Here is a 20,478-nt window from a genome sequence, read left to right on the forward strand (position 1 = left end):
GGATTGTGCTCTCTCAAGAAGGCAAATAATGTTTGTTGTCTTAAATTAATATGGAAAATTGTATCTCATAGCAACTCTTTGTGGGCTAAATGGACCAAGATTAACTTGCTCAAGCAGGTCTCCTTTTGGTCGTTAAAGCAGAGCACAAGTTTGGGATCTTGGATATGGAGGAAACTTCTTAAATATAGAGATGTTGCACGACTTTTCTGTAAAGTGGAAGTTGTAACAGGCACACACACCTCTTTTTGGTATGATAATTGGTCACCATTGGGGAGACTGATAGACATTAAAGGGGAGCGTGGATTTATAGACATGGGGATTTCCCAGACTATGACAGTGGCTGAAGCATGGACAATTCGCTGACGTCTTCGACACAGGGCTGATAATCTAAATGCGATGGAGGAGACCCTCCATACAACACTGCAGTCTCACAAAGATACCCCTGATGTGGTCCTCTGGAGAGGAAAGAACGATGACTTCAAGCCCAAGTTCTCTATGAAAGATACCTGGCATAACTTACGCACTCCATCACCTAAGATTGCTTGGCACAAGGGGATTTGGTTTACCCATGGGACACCTAAATAAGCCTTTTGCTCTTGGCTTGCAGTCCACAATCGACTTTCCACAGGTGATCGCATGTTGCAGTGGAATACTGGGACTGACGGGATCTGCGTGCTCTGTAACTCTAGTGAAGAAACGCGGGATCACCTCTTCTTCTCCTGCCCTTATGCCGCTGAGGTTTGGGAGTCTCTGGAAAATGGATTTTCCAGGCCAGTCACTCCACCTGATGGTCGTACATCCTTAGCGTCATATCCAGCCCTCGGCAAGATCAATCACGACATTTTTGATAACGCTACATCTTTCAAGCTGTACTATACTCGATATGGAGGGAGAGGAATGATAGACACCGTGGGGAAGTCACTACCACACCTACACAACTTATCAGGGACATGGATCGACATATCAGAAATTGTTTTTTGACTAATGGCCTACAAGGACACCGAAGATAGGATGCTGGTTTTCAGCTTTGGCTCCAATCCAGGCTCTAATCTCTCTCACAACCTTACAAACAATTTTTTTTTTCTATATGCTTTCTATTCTTTTAAACTAAGAACTTTTGGCCAAAAGAAGCACCTGAGGTAACATAAGGAAAAAAAGTTATAAGCTCCGACTTCTAAAGATTGTTAATTACTCTCTCTGTTTCACATAAATTCGAGTCTGAGTGTTATTTTAACATATTTCACATAAATTAAAAAAATATTAAAATATACTTGTATGCCCTTATTTAATAAGTGTTTAATGAGTTAATTTAGTCATAGATTAAAGGTAAAACTAGGAAATCTAATGTAAAAAATGCACTGAAAATATAAAATGATGCATTAGAAATGTAAAATGACACTCATAGTGAAACAAAAATAAAACTCTAAAATGATATTATTTGTAAAACAGAATGAGTATCACTAAGCATAAATATTTAAAAGTATAGGAGACGTAAAAAGTGCTACAAGTGTTTTCATAAGCGATAGCTTAATATATCCCTGTTATATTCAAGAAATCATCTTATATAAATTCTGGTTTAAACTTTTATTATTAATTTTAAATTAGTAATCAGAGAAATTTTATTGACATAAATCTAAAAAAGGTTATATGAAAAAACTTGGCAGACTATATTTGACCATATAGTTGCACATATCGTGGTAAATGCACGTGATGGTGAGCAACGAGAGAAATCTGATCATAAACCCAAAACACAGTTTGATAGTACCAATTAGACATCCAAGGAAGAAGAGATTCCCGACAAGTCTTTGACGAAAGATCCACCGCATTGTAGACATATGTGTGGGCCGGAAAGAAGTCAGTCGATCATGCCTTATTAGATAGGTTGCATATGTCGAAAGTGGCTTGGCAAAGATAATGATAAAGATTTGTCTAAAAAAGCTGGAGAGAGCAATGATAAAGATCGGCTTGGCGAGTGAGACCAATATAATGTGGCTTGGATAAGCTTTGTCCACTTAAAGCTTTTGATATGTCTCATTGCCATTTTTTGCCACAAGTACTCATTTTTTAGTTATCAAATAGCTCAGCATTATACGCTTATATGAAGAAGAAAAAACGGATCACTCTAGCAGATTCTTTTTAGAAAAGTATCTGTATCATGATATCACCATATGGGACGTCCATTGATAGGATTGAATGAAGTGTAGAAGTATAAGAATGTCTAGAATATTCTAGAGTATAGTTGTTAATAATTACTGTATCTTTATATATAGAAACTAGGTTAATTAGCTTCTTATTCTATTTTCTATATAAGCATATGTAATCCATTGTAAACACTAACGTGTTTTTCTCTCGTCAATCTCTAATATGAAGACATCACTCAAATACATGTAATAATCAACGGGAAAAATGTCATTAAAATCCCCAAGTTAGCATTTTCGTTGATTTAAATCATGAAGTCCTCATTTATTAAAAAAAATCCTCATTTTTTTCTTCACTTCTATTTAAATCATGAAGTCTTGTTGACTTCGCCGTTTGAAGCACAACATTAACTGGCCATACGAAGATATTAAACGGGGTTAATTAGGCGTTAATGAGATCCGTTAGTTGGTAAAACGACGTCGTTTTCTTCTTTAATTATATCCTCAAATCAAACCCGACTATCAATTCCTCCCAAAATGCCCAAATCACAAACCCTAATTTGAGATTCCTCCTTTCTTCTTCGATTAGATCTTCTTCTTCGAATTCAACTGATGACTCCGGTTCCAGAAACACACTTCGATGGCACTCCACGGTCAAACGAAGCTACCACCGATGTCTCTGAGCTAGAACCCATATGTTGAGCTCGAAGAAGAAGAGAGAAATCGAAGAAGAAAAGAGATTATCGATTATCGATTTCTCAATTTTTGGGGGGGGGGGGAGGTTTAGGGTGTTATAAACAGCGTTGTTTTGCTATTAACGGATCTCGTTAACAGATAATTAACTCCGTCTAATTTTTCTGTTTGGTCACATAACGTTGTGCCTCAAATGACCAGGTCAACAAGAGTTTGCGAATTATTTGGAAGTCAAGAAAAGATTGATGTTTTTTACCTCCAAATCTAGAATTAGTGCTTTAAATCAACTAAAATGATAATTTGGGGATTTTTATGATATTTTTCCCAATAATCAACTGCACCCAATTTTATTCCAAATCCAAATCTAAACTGTTAATAAAAAATCAAAAATTCTTTTTTCTCCAACCATAACCACCACTTGTCGCAGAGGACGTAGTTGACCCGGAAGTCTTATTTTTATACACTAAACCATTTGGGCTGTTTCACAATAGAATTCCCTGAAAGTTTCGATCTTTTTGACTAGGATTAAGAGTCACGACTATTCGACTAAAAAGAAAGGAAATAAATTTCATTTTTAGATGAAGTTGATCACTTTTTTTTAATGTTTAATATCCATCTCAATCATCATGTATTTTATGTTTAAATAAACAAATAAATTAACTAACAGAGAAATAATGATATAAGAAATAATATATTTTTGTGGCACAGAAGTTATTTAACTAACAGAAAAATAATAATATAAAGAATAATCAGTGTTCACAAATCCAATAGACTCTTTTGGTGTAACTGTGTTTTTTATATACTTAAAGTATAATTAAATCAAATATATAAATTTAACTATCATTTATACTATAAAGCACAAGTCACTCTACCAATAGTTCTTTAACACATTAGCAAAAAATATTATTTTTGCAAACAATCCTAGAAAAAAAAAAAAAGATCATGGAGAAAAGAAAAGCAAAAAACAAAATTACATAATTAAAACAAATTCCTAAAATCATGTTAACGTAAAAACAAATTATTTTCAAAAAGATAAAATAAATAAAAGTAAAATCGTGGTAAAGAAAGAAAAAAAACAAATTACATATTTATTCAACTAAATATAAGTTACTTGATCTATTAAATATTGACATGTGGGCAAGTTTATCAAAATTAAACAGAAATAAATTAAAAAAAAAAGAAAGTTATCACTAAAGCTAGAGAGAAAAGACATTTTTGAGAAAGTCGAAGGAAGTATAAGATCTTCATCTTTGTGAGGGGTTTGTGAAAGTAGAACATCAATTCCAAAGATTTGCTGCCTAATGATATTTTATTATACCATGTTTTGTGTAAGTAACATTTTTTTTGTTTGTATTGTAGGTAAACTGTTTTTATGTTACAACCAAATATAAAGTAAATTTATATCTTCTTTATCTCTAATTATTTCTTTTACCTTACTCTAATTTATGGCATCTTTAAGATTTTTCTTTTGCTTGTGTACTATATAAGTCTATAACTCTATTTGTGACATATTATAAATTAGTTAATGTGTGGCATGTAATTGTAAATTGGGTTTGTTAACCATAAAAATAAAATTTCCTAGATTTGTTTATTTTTGTAAAATTTGTAATACAATTAAGATAAAATAATATAATTTCGGTGCATAGCATCGGGTATAATACTAGTATATATATAAATTAAGTAAATATATTGTGATATATATTTATATTATTCTTATGTACGGCGCAAAAATATATTGATCTTGTGATCCAAACCAAAAATATATCACGCCATATACATGAAGGTGATTGGTATGGATTTAAAAAAATTTTGGTTTTCTAAATTTTGTAACTTTTTATTTAAAAAAACCCCAAAAAAACTTTCTTCCCCTGATAGCTTTTAAACTAAACATTTAAATATTTAATATTAATTATATATATACTGAATTTGTATGATTGTTAATTTTTTCTATTTTTTATTATAAGTTTATATTATATTTAAAATAAAATCGTAAATTCTTTAGTTTTATGTTTTGTTGTACAGTATACAATATTTTAATTGATAAACTACTTACGAAATTATATTACAAAAAAAAACTAATCTGCTGTTACTTATTTCGGTTCTTAATCCGAGTTGTCTATATAATTACTAAATTCTAAGGGGGTGGTATTGGACAGTCGATTGTGAGAGAATTTAATTGAATAGAATTAAAGTCATAATTTACAGATTTTTAGGGATGGTAAAAGATTCTCAAATCTTTCTTTATCATTCCACAGATTATATTTGCTAACATTTTAATGGAAAGAATAGAATTTTTTTAGAATTGAGACCTTTCTCTCTCTCCTTATAGCCACCATCGTTTATCGATCCCATCCAGGCATCCACCATTACAAGAGTCCCTACCACCTCCAACTCCAGCAACAGAGGCTTCTTATTCATCCCTCCACCACCAGCCTATTCTTTCACAACCGGCGGATCTCTCCATTGCCTTTCCTCAGCTAAAGCCTGGATCCAATCTCGATCCACAGACGCGGCGTTCGAGTTGTGTTTTGCGATGATAATCGTTAGAGATCTCATACTGTTGAGATAATCGTTGCCTCCGGCGTCCATTTTCTTGATCTGGATCTCGGACCATGAATCCCTGGTGACGGATCTGACGAAAGAGATGTGAACACGGTGCTTCCCTGAGCATTCCACACATACCTTGTTCTAATAATGAGTTAGCGTCATGAGTAATCGATGAATATTTGTTTTTTTTTTTATCTATCCAAATCTGACCTTAAAAGCTCGGAATCTATTCTTCACGTTTTACACTAACATTTCTTTTGAATTCTCGCTAAATAATGATGTCTTATAAAATAAGATAACATCCAATAACACTTGAATTTAATAGATTTAAAAAAATAACAACTTGAATAACACTGGAATCTAAAGGATTTTAAAAAAGGTTTAATCGAATAACAGTGGAATTCGTCATTCTATTAAATTCTTTCACATTCCGGTGTCCAATACCCTCCACTAAATTTAAGTTAATACTTTATAATTTCTTTAATTAAAATAATCTTAAGATCTAGATCTGAGTTTTGGAAAATCAAAAACTCATTGGAAAAACGTTTCAGAGAGAGTTTAATAATATGCACTTATTATTATATTTACACTTTAATATTTGTAAGTTTAATAGTACTTAATACTTTATAATTTCCTTAAAAAACAAAATCTTTTTTTTTTTGACAAAGTCCTTAAAACTAAATCAAATATAATCAAACAAAATCTTTCCACGTTTTTTCTTTGGTCAACAACGATGGCCGACTGACTCAAATCATCATTTTATATTTGTTAAAACCGATGATTTAAGCCCAGTACTAGTAATCACTACTAATCACCTCAACCTCCCCAAAAAAAAAAAAGAAAGAACACACCATCCATGGCGATTACAGATTTTTTACCAAAAGAGTACGGTTATGTCGTCATCATCCTCGTCCTCTACTGTTTCCTCAACCTTTGGATGGGTGGTCAAGTCGGCAAAGCTCGTAAAAGGTTTCCACCTAAAAACACACTCTTTAGATCGTTGCGCTTCCATCGACACACCGATCTTAATCGTTCTCGATTTTCTTTCGAATTTTCCAGAAATTTTGATTGAAATCTATAGATTGATTGATTGTGACCTAAAACTTACAGTTTTTGAACTCATTTCATTGATTTTTGATGTTCTTAGTTGTACAATTGGATTTTTGTAGTTTGATTCATTGTTTTGGTGTTCTTGATCTGTTTCGATTCTAAGTTGATAAGCTTGTTGATAGGATTCTGAATCTGTTTCGATTTGAGGTTAAGAAGCATGTTGATTGAACTTAGCAGGATTCTGAATCTGTTTCCAATTGAAGTTGACAAGCATGTTGATTGAACTTAGCTGGATTCTGAATCTGTTGTTTACTTGTAAACTGGATTTTGTATTCTGATCCCTTGTTTTGTTTGAGAAGCAATGTGTAGTTTAACAGGATTATGGATCCGTTGTGTTTGTTCATCTTACAGTTTTGAGACTCTTTTTTTTTTTTTTTTTTTTTTTCTATTGATTGGTCACTAATTCACTATGAATCAATGATCCTGATGCAGGTACAATGTGCCATATCCAACTCTCTATGCTATAGAGTCAGAAAACAAAGATGCTAAGCTCTTTAACTGTGTTCAGGTTTGTTAAACCACCCCTTTTTTTGTGTGATCCTGTATTCTTTTTCTAACGGCTTGTTTTGAGATGTGATGAATTTATTGGTTTGCAGAGAGGACACCAAAACTCTTTGGAGATGATGCCAATGTATTTCATACTGATGATTCTTGGTGGTATGAAGCACCCTAGTATCTGTGCTATATTAGGTTTGGTCTACAACGTTAGCCGATTCTTCTACTTCAAAGGTTACGCTACTGGTGATCCCATGAAGCGTCTCACTATCGGGTGTGTTCTTTTTTCCTCTAGACAAATTTAGTTATCATTAATGATTTTGTTCTGTTTAGTTTAAGTCAGAGGATAATAAGAGACTATTTTATACTTTGACATGGTTATCAACGTCGTCATCTCTGATTCTCTGAGTGAGTTTACGATTGATTATCTTTGTAATCTACATGTTGCAGGAAATACGGTTTCTTGGGTTTGCTAGGTCTCATGATCTGTACCATCTCGTTTGGTGTCACTCTGATCCGTTCTTGAGCCACCCTTTTGTAAGGTTGATGATAGTTTCTCTGGGTTGTTTTAGTCTACATTTGGAACCGGTCTTTGTAAGTTGTCCACAAAATTTGTGTGATAAGAATAATCTTTGGAGTTTTCTCATTTTGTTACTTTTACAAAAACTTTTCAAAGTTGTAATAATAAATCAATGTAGAACAATCTAATTTTCACATCCCTACGGAAATATATGTTGATGAGTTTGGATCATGTTGATATGGCTATAACCAAACTTAGCCCAGAGACTTTTCAGTTCATTTCGGTTCACTTACTTTGGTTCTTTGGTTAATTTTGCTTTTGAAAATGCTGCCCAAATTAATCGACATAAAATTTGGTTCAAATTTGGTTCGTTGTTAATTTCTGTTTTGAAATTCAATACTGAAAGTAACTGGATGATTTGGAGTTTTTGGTTAAATTTTGTTTGGTTATTAACGTAAATTGATATAAATTTTTGCAAAACTGATATAATCCAGTTATTCAAAAAAAATAAATACTACAGTATATATTTCGATTAATCGAGAACCGAACCAACGTAAATCTAACATTTTGCATATCGGTTAAGAAAGTATAACCGAACAGTCAAAATCTTTGTTTGGTTATTATCCTAGCTTTAACGGAACCCATACGACACGTTATCTTTCGTTGTTACCCGAAAAAAAAGGAAAAAAACGTGAACGGCAGGATTCGAACCTGCGCGGGCAAAGCCCACATGATTTCTAGTCATGCCCGATAACCACTCCGGCACGTCCACTGTTTTGATCATTAATTCAAGTATTGATGTAATATCAGTATCTATAAACAGCACATTTGGTTTGGGAGTAAGACATAACACGAATACGTGGAAATGAGTCAAAATGACAAAAGTGAGAAATATTTTGTTTTTTGGTTCTTCCTTTACGCAAAACGTGACCAGAAGAAGACAAACTGAGACACCTACATGACTACGTGTAATGATTTCTTCTTTTATTATCAAATTTTGTTTTTCTCTTTTGATAATGACGATCAAATATTAAGGTAATCGACTATTTACGTGTAATGATCAAATATTTTGTTTTTTTGTATACTATTAAGGTAATCGACTCATAAGTCATAGCCGATTTTAGCTAATTCTTTTGAACCCTACAAAAAAATCAAATATCACTATCCTATGGATTTGATTTGCCTTGGCAAAAGATAAACTTTCCTGATTTGTTGTTGCGTTTTGAAGGGTTTATTTTTGCCGACAAGCAAACAAGGATTGGATCGTGTAGAAGTGGTTCAATTGTTAGAATTTATTAATTTGCTAATAAAAAGACACAAAGCCACTTGTGAATAGCCCCACTTATGTCCGTCCACTCTGTTATCTCTTTTCACCACACAACACATATATGACAGATTCTCTTATAGACAACTTGATCCCCCCACCATCACCTAATGATAGATACATTTTTAACAACATTGTGAAGATTTTATAGGTTCCATTCAAAATCAACTGGGATATGATGATTGAAGTAGCTTTTGCTGATCATACTCGAGTGTATTTACTTTTAATTTGGTTTATTAACCTCAGGGGTCAAATATAATTAGTAGTTACGATGATGTTTAAAACATGAATAGATATCATGCCTTGATGATTTATTATTAAGTCGTATAAATTAGTTTTTTGGCTGACAAATAAGATTTAAACATTTTATCAACTGATTTTATTTGGCTAGCTCATTGATATTAGACAAACTGTACTGAGACTGTAAATCAAATGGAAATTTTTTTAGAAGGCATACGCTACAAATGATTAACCGAGACAAAGGACATAGTGATTTGTATAAGAAGATATCTAGAAGGTACGTAAATCTATTATAATCATGTGAATGATTTGTAAATATTCTATATGATCTCACTAGTTAGGAAAGTAGGTTAAATGATATTCCTATATATATGTTTGTATATTGTAACGATATTCTTATGAGAGTAAATAATAATTCTTCTATTCCTAAACTCTCATTAATCACCAACATGGTATCAGAGCAGGTTTGCTCCCGAGTTTAGATCTAACGATCAAACTCGTTTTATTTTTATTTTATATTATTAAGCAAATTGCTTCTACATTCAAGTTCATCATGAACCTCTGAATCTAAGCTATCGAGCTTCTCTTTGTTCAGATCTACGATCTCTAAATCTAAGCCAAGTGATTCTTCTTTTTATCTTTCTTTTATTTTTTGTTTTAAAAAAAAAAATTGTTTTCATCATTCAAGCTTCTCATGAGCCTCTGAATCTAAGCCAAATGCTTTTTCTTCTTATTTTTTATTTTGTTAAAAAAAAATGTTTTCATCATTCAAGCTTCTTATGAGCCTCTGAATCAAGCCACAATGCTTCTTTAAATTATTAAAAAAAACAAAAAAAAACTCTTATTTTCCAGTTTTCAAGCTATCGATGCTTCTTCAAAATTTTATTTGTTATTTTTCAATTCAGTAAAAAAAAACAAAAAAAAAAGTCAAAAATAAAAAAATCGGAAAAAAAAATAGAAAAAAAAATCAAACAAAAATCACCTTAGCTTACAGCCATCTATACAAGATCTGACTTAGTCACCACCAAGACTCGGAAAGCAAGCTTCGATAGTGCTGTTCAAGCACGAGCTCTACCATTCTACTAAGATCAATCTCAAGCCATTAATTCCACATTTGTTTCATTACTACCTTGAGATTGAGGGGACATATAAGAAGATATCTAGAAGATATGTAAATCTATTATAATCATGTGAATGATTTGTAAATATTCTATATGATCTCACTAGTTAGGAAAGTAGGTTAAATGATATTCCTATATATATGTTTGTATATTGTAACGATATTCGTATGAGAGTAAATAATAATTCTTCCATTCCTAAACACTCATTAATCACCAACAATTTGAAAGGGAAAGGGGAGCTCGATTCAAAAAAAAGTTCAGCACAAAGGACACCTGAGAAGCTATTCGAGAGGCAAAATCAAAAGTAAAGTGGAATAAACGCATGTGGTTCTCATACGCTACGTACGCCCAAATACTTTCACTACAACAAATATGTACATTGTTAGTACGAGAGAAACGCTATAATATGTAATTCATAGCTCTTTTACAAACGCTATGTTAGGCCACTGTTATTGTAGGTACCTCACATATGATACCACATAATTCGTATGCTATGGTATAGTATTATACCATAGCAGTTTAGAAATGTTATGTTATCCCGTTTTTTAAATTTTTAAAGATAATGTTATAAGTCATTTTACACGCTATGTTAGGAGTTTTTACTGTAATTATATCATAGCACTAATCGAATGCTATAATATATTTTATTGGATCACAAAATTCATGCTGTTTTATTTATTATTAGAATTTTTTTTTTCAAAATTTATTTAAATATATTTAAATTTTTACATTTCATAAAATAATCAACATACATAACATAAATTACATTAACCAAAATAAGTCTTACATAACAAAGTGTCACCAAGTCTTAAACAAAATAAAACTAACAATAAAACTAACATGACATGTACATGTAACCCAGCCTTTCTTACTTGTTGTAGCAAAGACTCTCTTTTAGCTGCTCACTTAGCGTTTCTTGAAATAGTCCATTGAACAGCTACTAGTTCACTTTGAATGTATGAAAAAGACATGTTAGTTATCCTCTCCATATATATCTGCTCATATGAAACAAAAGAATCGTGAGAAGCCACAATATGCCATTAACCCTATAAGCACATAGCAATCACATAGAGATAAATAAACCATAAATTGTAAGTGTTACCTATACATGAGCGGAAACCTACAAACCTTATTATTCAACGTTACAACATGTTCAAATAGACAACTAACAGATATAGGCAATGTGGGAACCTATACCAAGACATAAACACAAAAACATAATGAAACGGATAAAACAAGCAGAGCAATAAGATATATTCCAAACCTTCACAAGACTACCAAAACTTCCAATAAGATATTCCAACTCACATTATGAACTTGATGTACTCAAATGAAGCATGAGCAACTCCTACTAAGTAGGTCAAGCAATGACTCAGATAAGAAGAAGGAAAAAAATGTTACCATTTACAATTTGTTCCGAGAGAGAGAGAGAGTAAGAGTTGATGTCATGGACAGAGCAAGGTCCTCTGATCCACACTTGCACTGCCTTGCACCATAGCTCTAATTCATCAAAGATACAGAGAGTTAAAAGACAAGAGAGTCATATAAATATAATGAAATATTCTAATGTGTGATTTTTGAAAAAAACCAAGTTCATATTAGAGAGTGAGCAACAAAATACACATAAAAGATCATTGTTACAACAAGAACCTGAACATGAAGAAGAAATGCAGCCAATTCCATTGTCAAAAATGTGAACATCAATGCAAACAGACCAGACCACCTTTCCGGCTAGAACACATAGTGACTCTGTATCTACTGCACGGCTTTCACTGCAACCACCAAAACTTATCGAAATCCTACAGTAGCAATGTCCTATGTGTTTCAAGAAGACGTTGAAGCTGAATTATGGTAAATGAGACGAACAAAAAAACACGATTAGTCAACCAAAACTTATCCATCAATGGCAGAATGCGCCAAAACAAATTGTATTAAGTTCCATAGTTAGAAACGTTACTTTGAGGTTTCCTCTCCTGTAACCTCATTGCCATTCTCAAATACCTTCTATAGTAATACATTGAGAACAAAATTAAACACTCAATTTACCAAACAAAACCAGTAACTAAATAACACAGTCCAACTCAAAACCACAAGTTTACCTTGAATAACTCGTTCGACTTCCTTAGATTACTACTTACTCCAGAATTAGCTTCACCATCTTGTGTTTGTAATTGCTCAGCATCAGCAGCAGCATTGGCGTTTTCATTAGCTTGAATAGAATGCTCAATCTACAAGATCTCTTTCTCCAGATTCGCAAATCTCTCGATTATCGCAGGCGTGTTTACAAATCTACAAAATTAAAGAAACATAATCAGCAACAAGTTCAAAATTGTCTTATCAAGATCTTCTTCCACTCACATACACACCAATAATGCAAACAAAATTGACATAATGAGAATCTGAAATTAGAAATTGTCAACAAAAAAATCGAAGAATCGGGATTCAGGGAATTAAAATTACCGATCAAAAGTGGATTTGGTGAACCAAGGAGAGTGAAAAGAAGGAGGATGAAGAGAGATGGAGTAACCTCCTTTAGAGATCTGATCTCTAGCAAATTGGAGATGAGAGACGAAAGGTTTGAAATTCTAGAAGCTAGCTTATGCTTCTTACTCTCACAGAAGAGCCCAGATCGACTCTTAAAAAACACAATCAAACACAAAATTCAAAACACAATTCAACCACAAAAAGAAGATCAAACAAAGTAAATTGAATCAGAAGTGAGAGAGATAGACCTCGTGCGAGTAGGAGTGAGTTGAAACAAAGCGGAATCGAGTATAGCTCGAGAATCCATGGTGGTGGCTGGCTACGAAGAGAGAAAGGGAGAAACGAGGAAGATGAGGCATAAACCCTAAACTGGAATCGGGCTCCTCACTGAGAGAGCCAATGAGGTGAGAGAGAGACGGGGAAGATGAGGCATAAACCCTAAATCAACCAAAATTTCGATTTAGGGTTTGGGTGAGCTGGGTCGTAGGAATTGGAGATGGATGAGGTGGCTAAGATGGAAGAGGGTGGGAGAGATGGTTCAGCAACAACGGCGGAGTAGATCTGCGAGGAGGATGGAGGGAGAAGAAGATGGTTTCCTCAAGAACTGTTTTTCTTTTGGTCGAAATTTTTCTTTTTTTCATTTTTGTCTCCAAACCAATGTAAAAGAAAGGAAAAATTGTGGCGCTTAAGTTAATATTTTCTAAGTTATGGCGCTTAACTCAATATTTTCGAGCAAATGTTGGCGGAATATGTGATTTGGTTTCTTAGCATTGTTTTAGTGTTATTATAGAACAATCGAAAAAATAATTACTCTATCATAGCAGTTGTGGAAAATGAGCTATCGTCATGTGCTATTAATGTGAATATTTGTTGTAGTGTTTACTTCTAGTCTGGCTTGCAAAAAAATATATCACTTAACAGTGAGAGATAGAATGTTAAATTGGAATGTTGTTGTAGATCCCTCTTGTGTTTTCTGTCATGAACCCCTTGAAAATCGCAGTCATATTTGTTCTTCACTTGTCAATACTCGGAAGAGGTTTGGTTGGGCTAGCTAGTAAGCTTTCTTTAGAAAATTCTCAACAAGTTGGTATTCTTTGATGGAGAAAAGGTGCATCCTCTTTCACCAAAGTTTTGAATTAAAGAAAGAGATCATCAAAGTTACCAACTCTGCTTTTCAATCTCTCTCCAATCATCAATCATCTTTTCAAAATTGTTGTAATTTACTAATTATTTTATGTTATTTGTTTAGCAAATATTGGATTGTGTTCCTGTTAAAATCCAATATTTATAAAGAAAATAACATAGAACAAGCAGTAAATTACAACAATGATGAAAAGATGATTGATGAACGACTGTAGAAAAGAGAGTCAAGAACTTTGATGATCTCTTTTCTTAACTCAAAAGTCGCTCCATAATGTGACGGTTTTTTCTTTTGATTCTCAACGTCCAACAAAAGCCAAACGAACTCTAGCAATGTGGTGCACTCTCATAAACAAAACAAACAAGGGAAGAAGAGAGAAGATGGATTTTTTTATAGAATTGATCGAGAGGAGATGAATCCATGACTTTATAGCCCAAGAGATCAACGTTAGCAGATGATAACTCATCTTAAATGACAAAGTTATGAGAATTTGATTCTCACGACAAAGTCAAAAACGTTTTTGACCTTATACTTGTCATTGATTTTATGTTATGTTACAAAAACTCAATATTTAAGAGAGATATTTTTGATTTAATTAACTAGTTTATTTAATCAAAATTAGTTTAGAAAAATAAAAATATATATTAACATTTTTGAAGTACATTTTATGTTTTAGTCTTATAGTTATACTTAAAAAAAATATTTCCAAATTTTATCTAATTTTCATAAATCTCTTTAGCTAATTCAAACATAAATATATGATATTTCTATATTTATTTCTATTACGCAAAAGAAAAAAATATATGATATTTCTTTTACTTTTATTTGATCATATATTTAAATTATTTTGAATCTTATTATATAAAATATTTACTTAATAAAATTTTATGATTTTTTTCTGCATATGATGTGATTTAAACCTTTTAAAACAAATATATATATTATTCAATTGATGAATAAAAAAATACGTATAAAATGGCCCACGACACTTAAAAAAAATAGGACAATCATTCAGAGTTATACTGTATAAAAAACCAAAATAATTTCGAGTATGAATAAGCACAAAACTTGATTTATCAGACATTTAAATTTATAATTTATTTATTTTATTTAAAGAATTTAAACTTTTAAAAAGTTAAAATAAAATTAATTTGATACTACCGAGTAAACTTCATTGTTTTTTTATTTTGTTTGTTAGACTAATAGACATCTAATTAAATTAATATTATGTAAAAAAATCAAATGGTTCTGCAGTTAAATCATAAAATTATCAAAATACAATTTTTCGATATTAAACACTAAACAAAACAAACAAAATTAATAAACAAATACAATTTAGAATTTCAAGTTTTTGTAATAAATAACTTGTCTTACAGTATACCGTAGGTTAAAATCTAGTAATTTTATAATCAGTATCGCAAATCTCAAAACCCAAATTCAGCGCATGTGTGTTTGAGTTCCTCTTCTAACTTTCAAAGGAGACATGTTCTCAAGCTCCTCACAAATAAATCTTTAGAAAGATTAGCTCCTCGTGACGAGATACACATTTTAACTCACAGTTTATTCACCATGGTAAGAAAGAAACAATAGAGAAGATATGGAGAAGTTCCAATTTTAAATGATTTATTCAAACAAATAAAGAAAATATATAACAATTCACAAAATTGTCAAATCCCGTTAGATTATTGTCATAAATTCTCTTTACACCTTGCTTAATGTCTATTACACGTGTCAAGCATTGTTGTTGTAGTTTTTTCTTCACAAGTTGGTTAGATTATTTTTAGCATTCTATAATATTACATTTGAGTGCATGCATGGCGGCCAAAGTTTGAGGACCTTACCACTTCATTCTTTCAAAATCAATATCGCAATTATTATTAGTGGCCATCACCGACTGCATTATGAACCCCACATGCTCACATATGTTTCTTCTAATTAATAGTGTATACGGTTGGGAAGGAACTATTCCATTCATATACGACTGTGAGATCTTAAATACCCTAATTACAATTATTAAACAGCTTCTATGCGATTACCAACAAATAAAATAAATCTTCTATGAAAAAAAAAAAGGGTTTAGCTTCTACGTAAGTGGTTAACTATTTATACTTAGCTTTCTCGTAAGTGGTTGTTATCCATTAATACTTAGCTTTCTCGATTACACTAATACAACAACAACCCACATATGGCCTCAAATTTCATTTTGAGAAAATTAACAAATTAAATTCGCCATCATCCAATAAAAGCAATAAACTCACATGTATAGAGTTAGAGCAACCACCCATATAAATATCTCTATTTCACATAAGAGACAAAACCATAAACATCAACATCAAATTAGTAAAACATCATGACTCATGAGTTAGCTGTTTACTATATTAATCACACACAATTGTAATTAAAAAAAATAGCCCATAAGCTTTTTTTTTTTTTTTTTTTTTTTTTTTGGCAAACTAAAAAAGAGGGCTATTGATCTGTAATCAATTGCTCTACCACTGAGCTATGGACCCAAGATAAAAATAGCCCATAAGCTAAAGTATCTAAAATGGAAAGAACATGTTGACCAGATAACAAAAACAAAAACAAAATAATAGAGACAAAGGGGTAAACACGTCATTACAGTTCCTGACGAAAAAATCTGGAACATAGAGGGGTAAAAACGTCATTTCGTTATATCTACTCGTACTATAAAAACCTATTTGCTTTGTGTTTTTTTTTTACTTTGGTAACCGAAACAAACCCTTCTTTTCTTCTTCTTCGTTTCCAGCTTTCTTTTTTTGTTTTCTCTCTCATGTTTCTCGTCTTCTTCTAAAAACTTGCGAAACCAAAAAAAAAAAAAAAAACTCCGAACTGAACAAAAAAAAAAAAAAATGATCCGATCACGTAATTGTAAGATCTCCGCCGTGAACGACGCTGTTATTGCTAATCGTCTTTCAATCTCTAATCTCAAAGTTTTATTCGTTTTTGAATCCTCGCCATTGAATAACAATAATAATTCGATTAATCGTTTCTCCGATAAGCTTGTCTATTAAGCTTCTCCTCCGATCTCTGCAGATTTTTTTTTTTTTCCCAATTTTTTCTCCTTAATCTTCATCCCTAATTCGATTCTATTTCGTTCCTCATTGAATCTTTCAATGGATAAGAAAATTTCGTTCCCAGATGATCTTCCTGAAGGTAAAACTTGCAACTGTTGTTTTGTTCTTCTTCAAGATTTCGAGATTATAGGAATTGTTTTTGTATGAGTTTTGGAATCTGGTTTTGAATTTTGTATGAGATTTTTGAAATTTGCAATGAATTGTTGGGAGTGTGAGAATTGTGAATTCTAATATATATAATAAATGTGTGTTTTGGATCTTGAATGTAGGCGCAATCTCTGCGCTAATGCAGAAGCAGAACAATGTGCAGCCTTCTGTTATTGTGATTGGTAGTGGTATATCAGGTCTTGCTGCTGCTAGGAATCTCTCTGAAGCATCTTTTAAGGTAAGTAATGATACTATTAATCATGTTAACTTTTTTTTTAGGTTGTATATTCTCTTTATTGTGATTTATGTTGTTTTGTTGTGTAGGTGATTGTTCTTGAATCACGCGATAGGATTGGTGGTCGTATCCATACGGATTATTCTTTCGGCTGTCCAGTTGATATGGGAGCTTCTTGGTGAGTTGTAGTATTCGACTTCATTGCTGGTTTTGTTTCTTCCTTCTTTCATATCTTTATTGGAGATTCAGATGTCTAGTTTGTATTTATGAGCATTCTAACCCTTTCTCAAACGTGGTTTAGGTTACATGGAGTCTCTGATGAGAACCCCTTGGCTCCCATTATACGCCGTCTAGGGCTGACTTTATACCGAACTAGTGGGGATGACTCCATCTTGTATGATCATGATCTAGAAAGGTAACTCTTTCCTACCTTCACAAGTCTGGTTTTTATATGATAGTTCATGGTGTAGATAGCTCTTGTCTGTGCTAAGATTTACACCAATAGGGTGTTGCTATATCTTATTGTTTTACTTGGCTCGTTCTTAGAACTTGAAAGACACTACATAGTAGATGGAGTTCAATCTGACTTCTGACCTAGCATATATCAAATCTATATTACCAAGTTAGATAATTATATAAAAACTGAATGTACTTGATCAAGCAGGAAAGACTCGTAGAATTATTTTAAAGCATGTCAACATATAAAGAGAATTTGGCTTTCTTTTTTCAGTTATGGACTTTTCGACGCCCATGGGAATAAAATTCCGCCGCAGTTGGTCACTGAAGTTGGAGATGCATTCAAGAGAATTCTCCAAGAGGTGAAGTTCTCTTATTACTATATCCTTTGTCACTAGAGATTGAGAAGTTGACTCAAGCTTACTTGTTGATTTCAGACGGAGAAAATAAGGGATGAAACTACAAATGACATGTCAGTTCTTCAAGGAATATCCATTGTATTGGAAAGAAATCCAGAACTAAGGTACCAATTGCAGTCACATGTGTACAATTTTACTTCTTAAGTTTATACATCTGTTAAATCCTCTGTTATTTTCTTGTATTATCTAGGCTACAAGGTATGGCGTACGAAGTTTTGCAGTGGTACTTATGTAGGATGGAGGCATGGTTTGCTGTAGATGCGAATCTGATATCACTAAAATGTTGGGATCAGGCAAGTGAAACATTCTATGCATATTTGATCTGAGTAGGGTGTCCATATTTAGGTCACAAGCTTTCAAAACGAGTCCCTTCTTGGTTTAGTCATGTTTTATTACCAAAGTGTTTTAGTCTTTTTATTCGCCGAAACAAATAGCTATTTTGGAAACGAGGAAAGCTCAAAATAATTATTTCTTGTGCAGGATGAATGCCTTTCAGGTGGTCATGGTCTAATGGTTCAGGGTTATGAGCCAGTGATCAGAACAATTGCAAAAGACCTGGACATTCGCTTGAGCCACAGGTAAATTCAAGTTAACTTTTGATGAGGTAATACATTAACGTGCAGCTATCTTACTTTAGTGTAATCACGTGTGTTTGGAATTGTATTTACACAGGGTTACTCAAGTATGTAGAACGTCCAATAACAAGGTGACGGTCGCAGTTGAAGGAGGAACCAATTTTGTTGCTGATGCTGTTATCATTACGGTTCCCATCGGTGTCCTCAAGGCAAATCTAATTCAGTTCGAGCCAGAGCTCCCACAATGGAAAACCTCTGCGATATCGGGTCTTGGTGTAGGCAATGAGAACAAGATTGCTCTGAGATTTGACAGACCGTTTTGGCCCAATGTGGAGTTCCTGGGGATGGTGGCACCAACTTCTTACGCCTGTGGCTATTTTCTGAATCTTCATAAAGCGACAGGCCATCCGGTGCTTGTTTATATGGCTGCAGGGAATCTAGCTAAAGACCTGGAAAAACTATCCGATGAGGCTACTGCAAATTTTGTGATGCTGCAACTTAAGAAAATGTTTCCTGACGCACCTGACCCGGTAAGCATTCATCATTATCATCTTATTGCATATTTTTGAATCATGTGCTCGGATTACTTAAATTGGGTGTTTTGGTTTGGAACAAAATCAGGCTCAATATCTAGTGACACGATGGGGAACAGATCCAAACACATTGGGGTGTTATGCATATGACGTAGTTGGGATGCCAGAAGATCTATACCAGAGGCTAGGAGAGCCAGTAGATAATATATTCTTTGGAGGAGAAGCAGTGAACGTGGAGCATCAAGGATCAGCTCATGGAGCCTTCTTAGCAGGAGTCTCGGCCTCTCAGAATTGTCAAAGGTATATCTTTGAACGACTTGGGGCTTGGGAGAAACTCAAACTTGTTTCTCTTATGAGAAATAGTGATATCCTTGAAACCGCAACTGTGCCTCTCCAAATCTCCAGGATGTGATCAATTGAATTACATCTGCTTAACAGACAAAGCAAAGTTCCAATTTATTTTTCTTAATTTGAAAACAAATAAAGAGACATTCCCAATTCTGAATGTGGAGTCTTGGTCTTTCTTTCTTTTTTCTTCGCTCGATGGGTTGTAAACTGTTTATAATTCAAATGACCTAAACATCTTGACTTGAAAATTTGTCTTGTCCTTTATTTTTTTTGGTTAGATAATTCAATCCTCTTTTGTCAACTGATTAGAAGTACCATAAAAACTAGATACTGAAAAGGTTTAGCCCATAAACAACTACGAAGCTATACTGCAGCTCACATAGCACATTTAGGTGCTGCGAATAACAAAGACGGAGATGATGGTGATGCATGAGCCAGAAGGAACTGAATGACTCAAAATGGTCCAACCTGCTCTACATGAGCATATTGACCGAACGAGCTATTTTGGTTTAGTCTTTCCAATTTCCTCAAGAATCTTGCAGACAGTTTACTAAACGTAACACACTTTCGTAATAAGTTTCAACATGATGAGTTTCAAATTAGAAAACAAGGAGCAACATGATGAGTTTCAAGTTACTCCGTGTAGTATTTTTAACGAGGTTCGATATGGAGGAAAATCAGAGTAATATTAGTATTGTTGCTTGTATGAAAAGAGAAGCTTGGAAAACGAGTTTTGAGCAAAAGAAAAGTGAGTCTAGTTCAAGAAAAGAAATTCTATTTTCTCACATATATATCCGTAGAGCATTTAGTGTTGAATGTAGAGATTAGATCGATAAATAAATGGTGAGAATGTTTTA

At 33.0% G+C, this 20,478-nt stretch overlaps 3 protein-coding genes and 1 non-coding gene across 4 annotated transcripts; 2 read left to right on the plus strand and 2 right to left on the minus strand.

Moving 5' to 3' along the window:
- Window positions 1-5,890: 5,890 nt before the first annotated feature.
- LOC104750366 (uncharacterized) lies at window positions 5,891-7,734 on the plus strand. The gene is made up of 4 exons (XM_087450967.1): window positions 5,891-6,347; window positions 6,921-6,996; window positions 7,085-7,257; window positions 7,434-7,734. Exons 1-4 carry the CDS (start codon window positions 6,235-6,237, stop codon window positions 7,507-7,509), a joined length of 438 nt encoding a protein of 145 aa, XP_087307093.1. The 5' UTR covers window positions 5,891-6,234; the 3' UTR covers window positions 7,510-7,734.
- Window positions 7,735-8,193: 459 nt separating this feature from the next.
- On the minus strand, window positions 8,194-8,275 carry TRNAS-AGA (transfer RNA serine (anticodon AGA)). Its single transcript has one exon. It is a non-coding gene; the product is annotated as a tRNA-Ser (tRNA).
- A 3,139-nt stretch (window positions 8,276-11,414) lies between these two features.
- LOC104769434 (uncharacterized) lies at window positions 11,415-12,578 on the minus strand. Its single transcript, XM_087512634.1, has 5 exons — window positions 12,555-12,578; window positions 12,288-12,416; window positions 12,146-12,192; window positions 11,839-12,029; window positions 11,415-11,688 (listed from the first exon to the last, which is right to left on the minus strand). The coding sequence occupies exons 1-5, from the start codon at window positions 12,576-12,578 to the stop codon at window positions 11,561-11,563; spliced, it is 519 nt and encodes a 172-aa protein (XP_087368760.1). The 3' UTR covers window positions 11,415-11,560.
- Window positions 12,579-16,233: 3,655 nt separating this feature from the next.
- Window positions 16,234-19,869, plus strand: PAO4 (polyamine oxidase 4). Its single transcript, XM_087450966.1, has 10 exons — window positions 16,234-16,987; window positions 17,178-17,293; window positions 17,380-17,468; window positions 17,592-17,705; window positions 18,021-18,108; window positions 18,184-18,269; window positions 18,356-18,458; window positions 18,646-18,743; window positions 18,838-19,270; window positions 19,362-19,869. Exons 1-10 carry the CDS (start codon window positions 16,948-16,950, stop codon window positions 19,683-19,685), a joined length of 1,491 nt encoding a protein of 496 aa, XP_087307092.1. The 5' UTR covers window positions 16,234-16,947; the 3' UTR covers window positions 19,686-19,869.
- The last annotated feature ends 609 nt before the right edge of the window (window positions 19,870-20,478 follow it).

The sequence above is a fragment of the Camelina sativa genome, chromosome 5 (genome assembly GCF_030686135.1).
Source record: "Camelina sativa cultivar CO46 ecotype springtype chromosome 5, ASM3068613v1".
Taxonomy (NCBI): Eukaryota; Viridiplantae; Streptophyta; class Magnoliopsida; order Brassicales; family Brassicaceae; genus Camelina; species Camelina sativa.

Excerpts from the sequence above, each read along its gene's own strand:
- LOC104750366 (XM_087450967.1), top strand. The coding sequence starts at position 6,235 with ATGGCGATTACAGATTTTTTACCAAAAGAGTACGGTTATGTCGTCATC. Across the intron at positions 6,348-6,920 it reads GTCGGCAAAGCTCGTAAAAG|GTACAATGTGCCATATCCAA; the intron begins GTTTCCACCTAA and ends ATCCTGATGCAG. Across the intron at positions 6,997-7,084 it reads AGCTCTTTAACTGTGTTCAG|AGAGGACACCAAAACTCTTT; the intron begins GTTTGTTAAACC and ends ATTGGTTTGCAG.
- LOC104769434 (XM_087512634.1), bottom strand. The coding sequence starts at position 12,578 with ATGTCAATTTTGTTTGCATTATTG. Across the intron at positions 12,193-12,287 it reads AGTCGAACGAGTTATTCAAG|AAGGTATTTGAGAATGGCAA; the intron begins GTAAACTTGTGG and ends GTATTACTATAG. Across the intron at positions 12,030-12,145 it reads ACAGGAGAGGAAACCTCAAA|CTTCAACGTCTTCTTGAAAC; the intron begins GTAACGTTTCTA and ends ACCATAATTCAG.
- PAO4 (XM_087450966.1), top strand. The coding sequence starts at position 16,948 with ATGGATAAGAAAATTTCGTTCCCAGATGATCTTCCTGAAG. Across the intron at positions 17,294-17,379 it reads TCTCTGAAGCATCTTTTAAG|GTGATTGTTCTTGAATCACG; the intron begins GTAAGTAATGAT and ends TTTGTTGTGTAG. Across the intron at positions 17,469-17,591 it reads GTTGATATGGGAGCTTCTTG|GTTACATGGAGTCTCTGATG; the intron begins GTGAGTTGTAGT and ends AACGTGGTTTAG.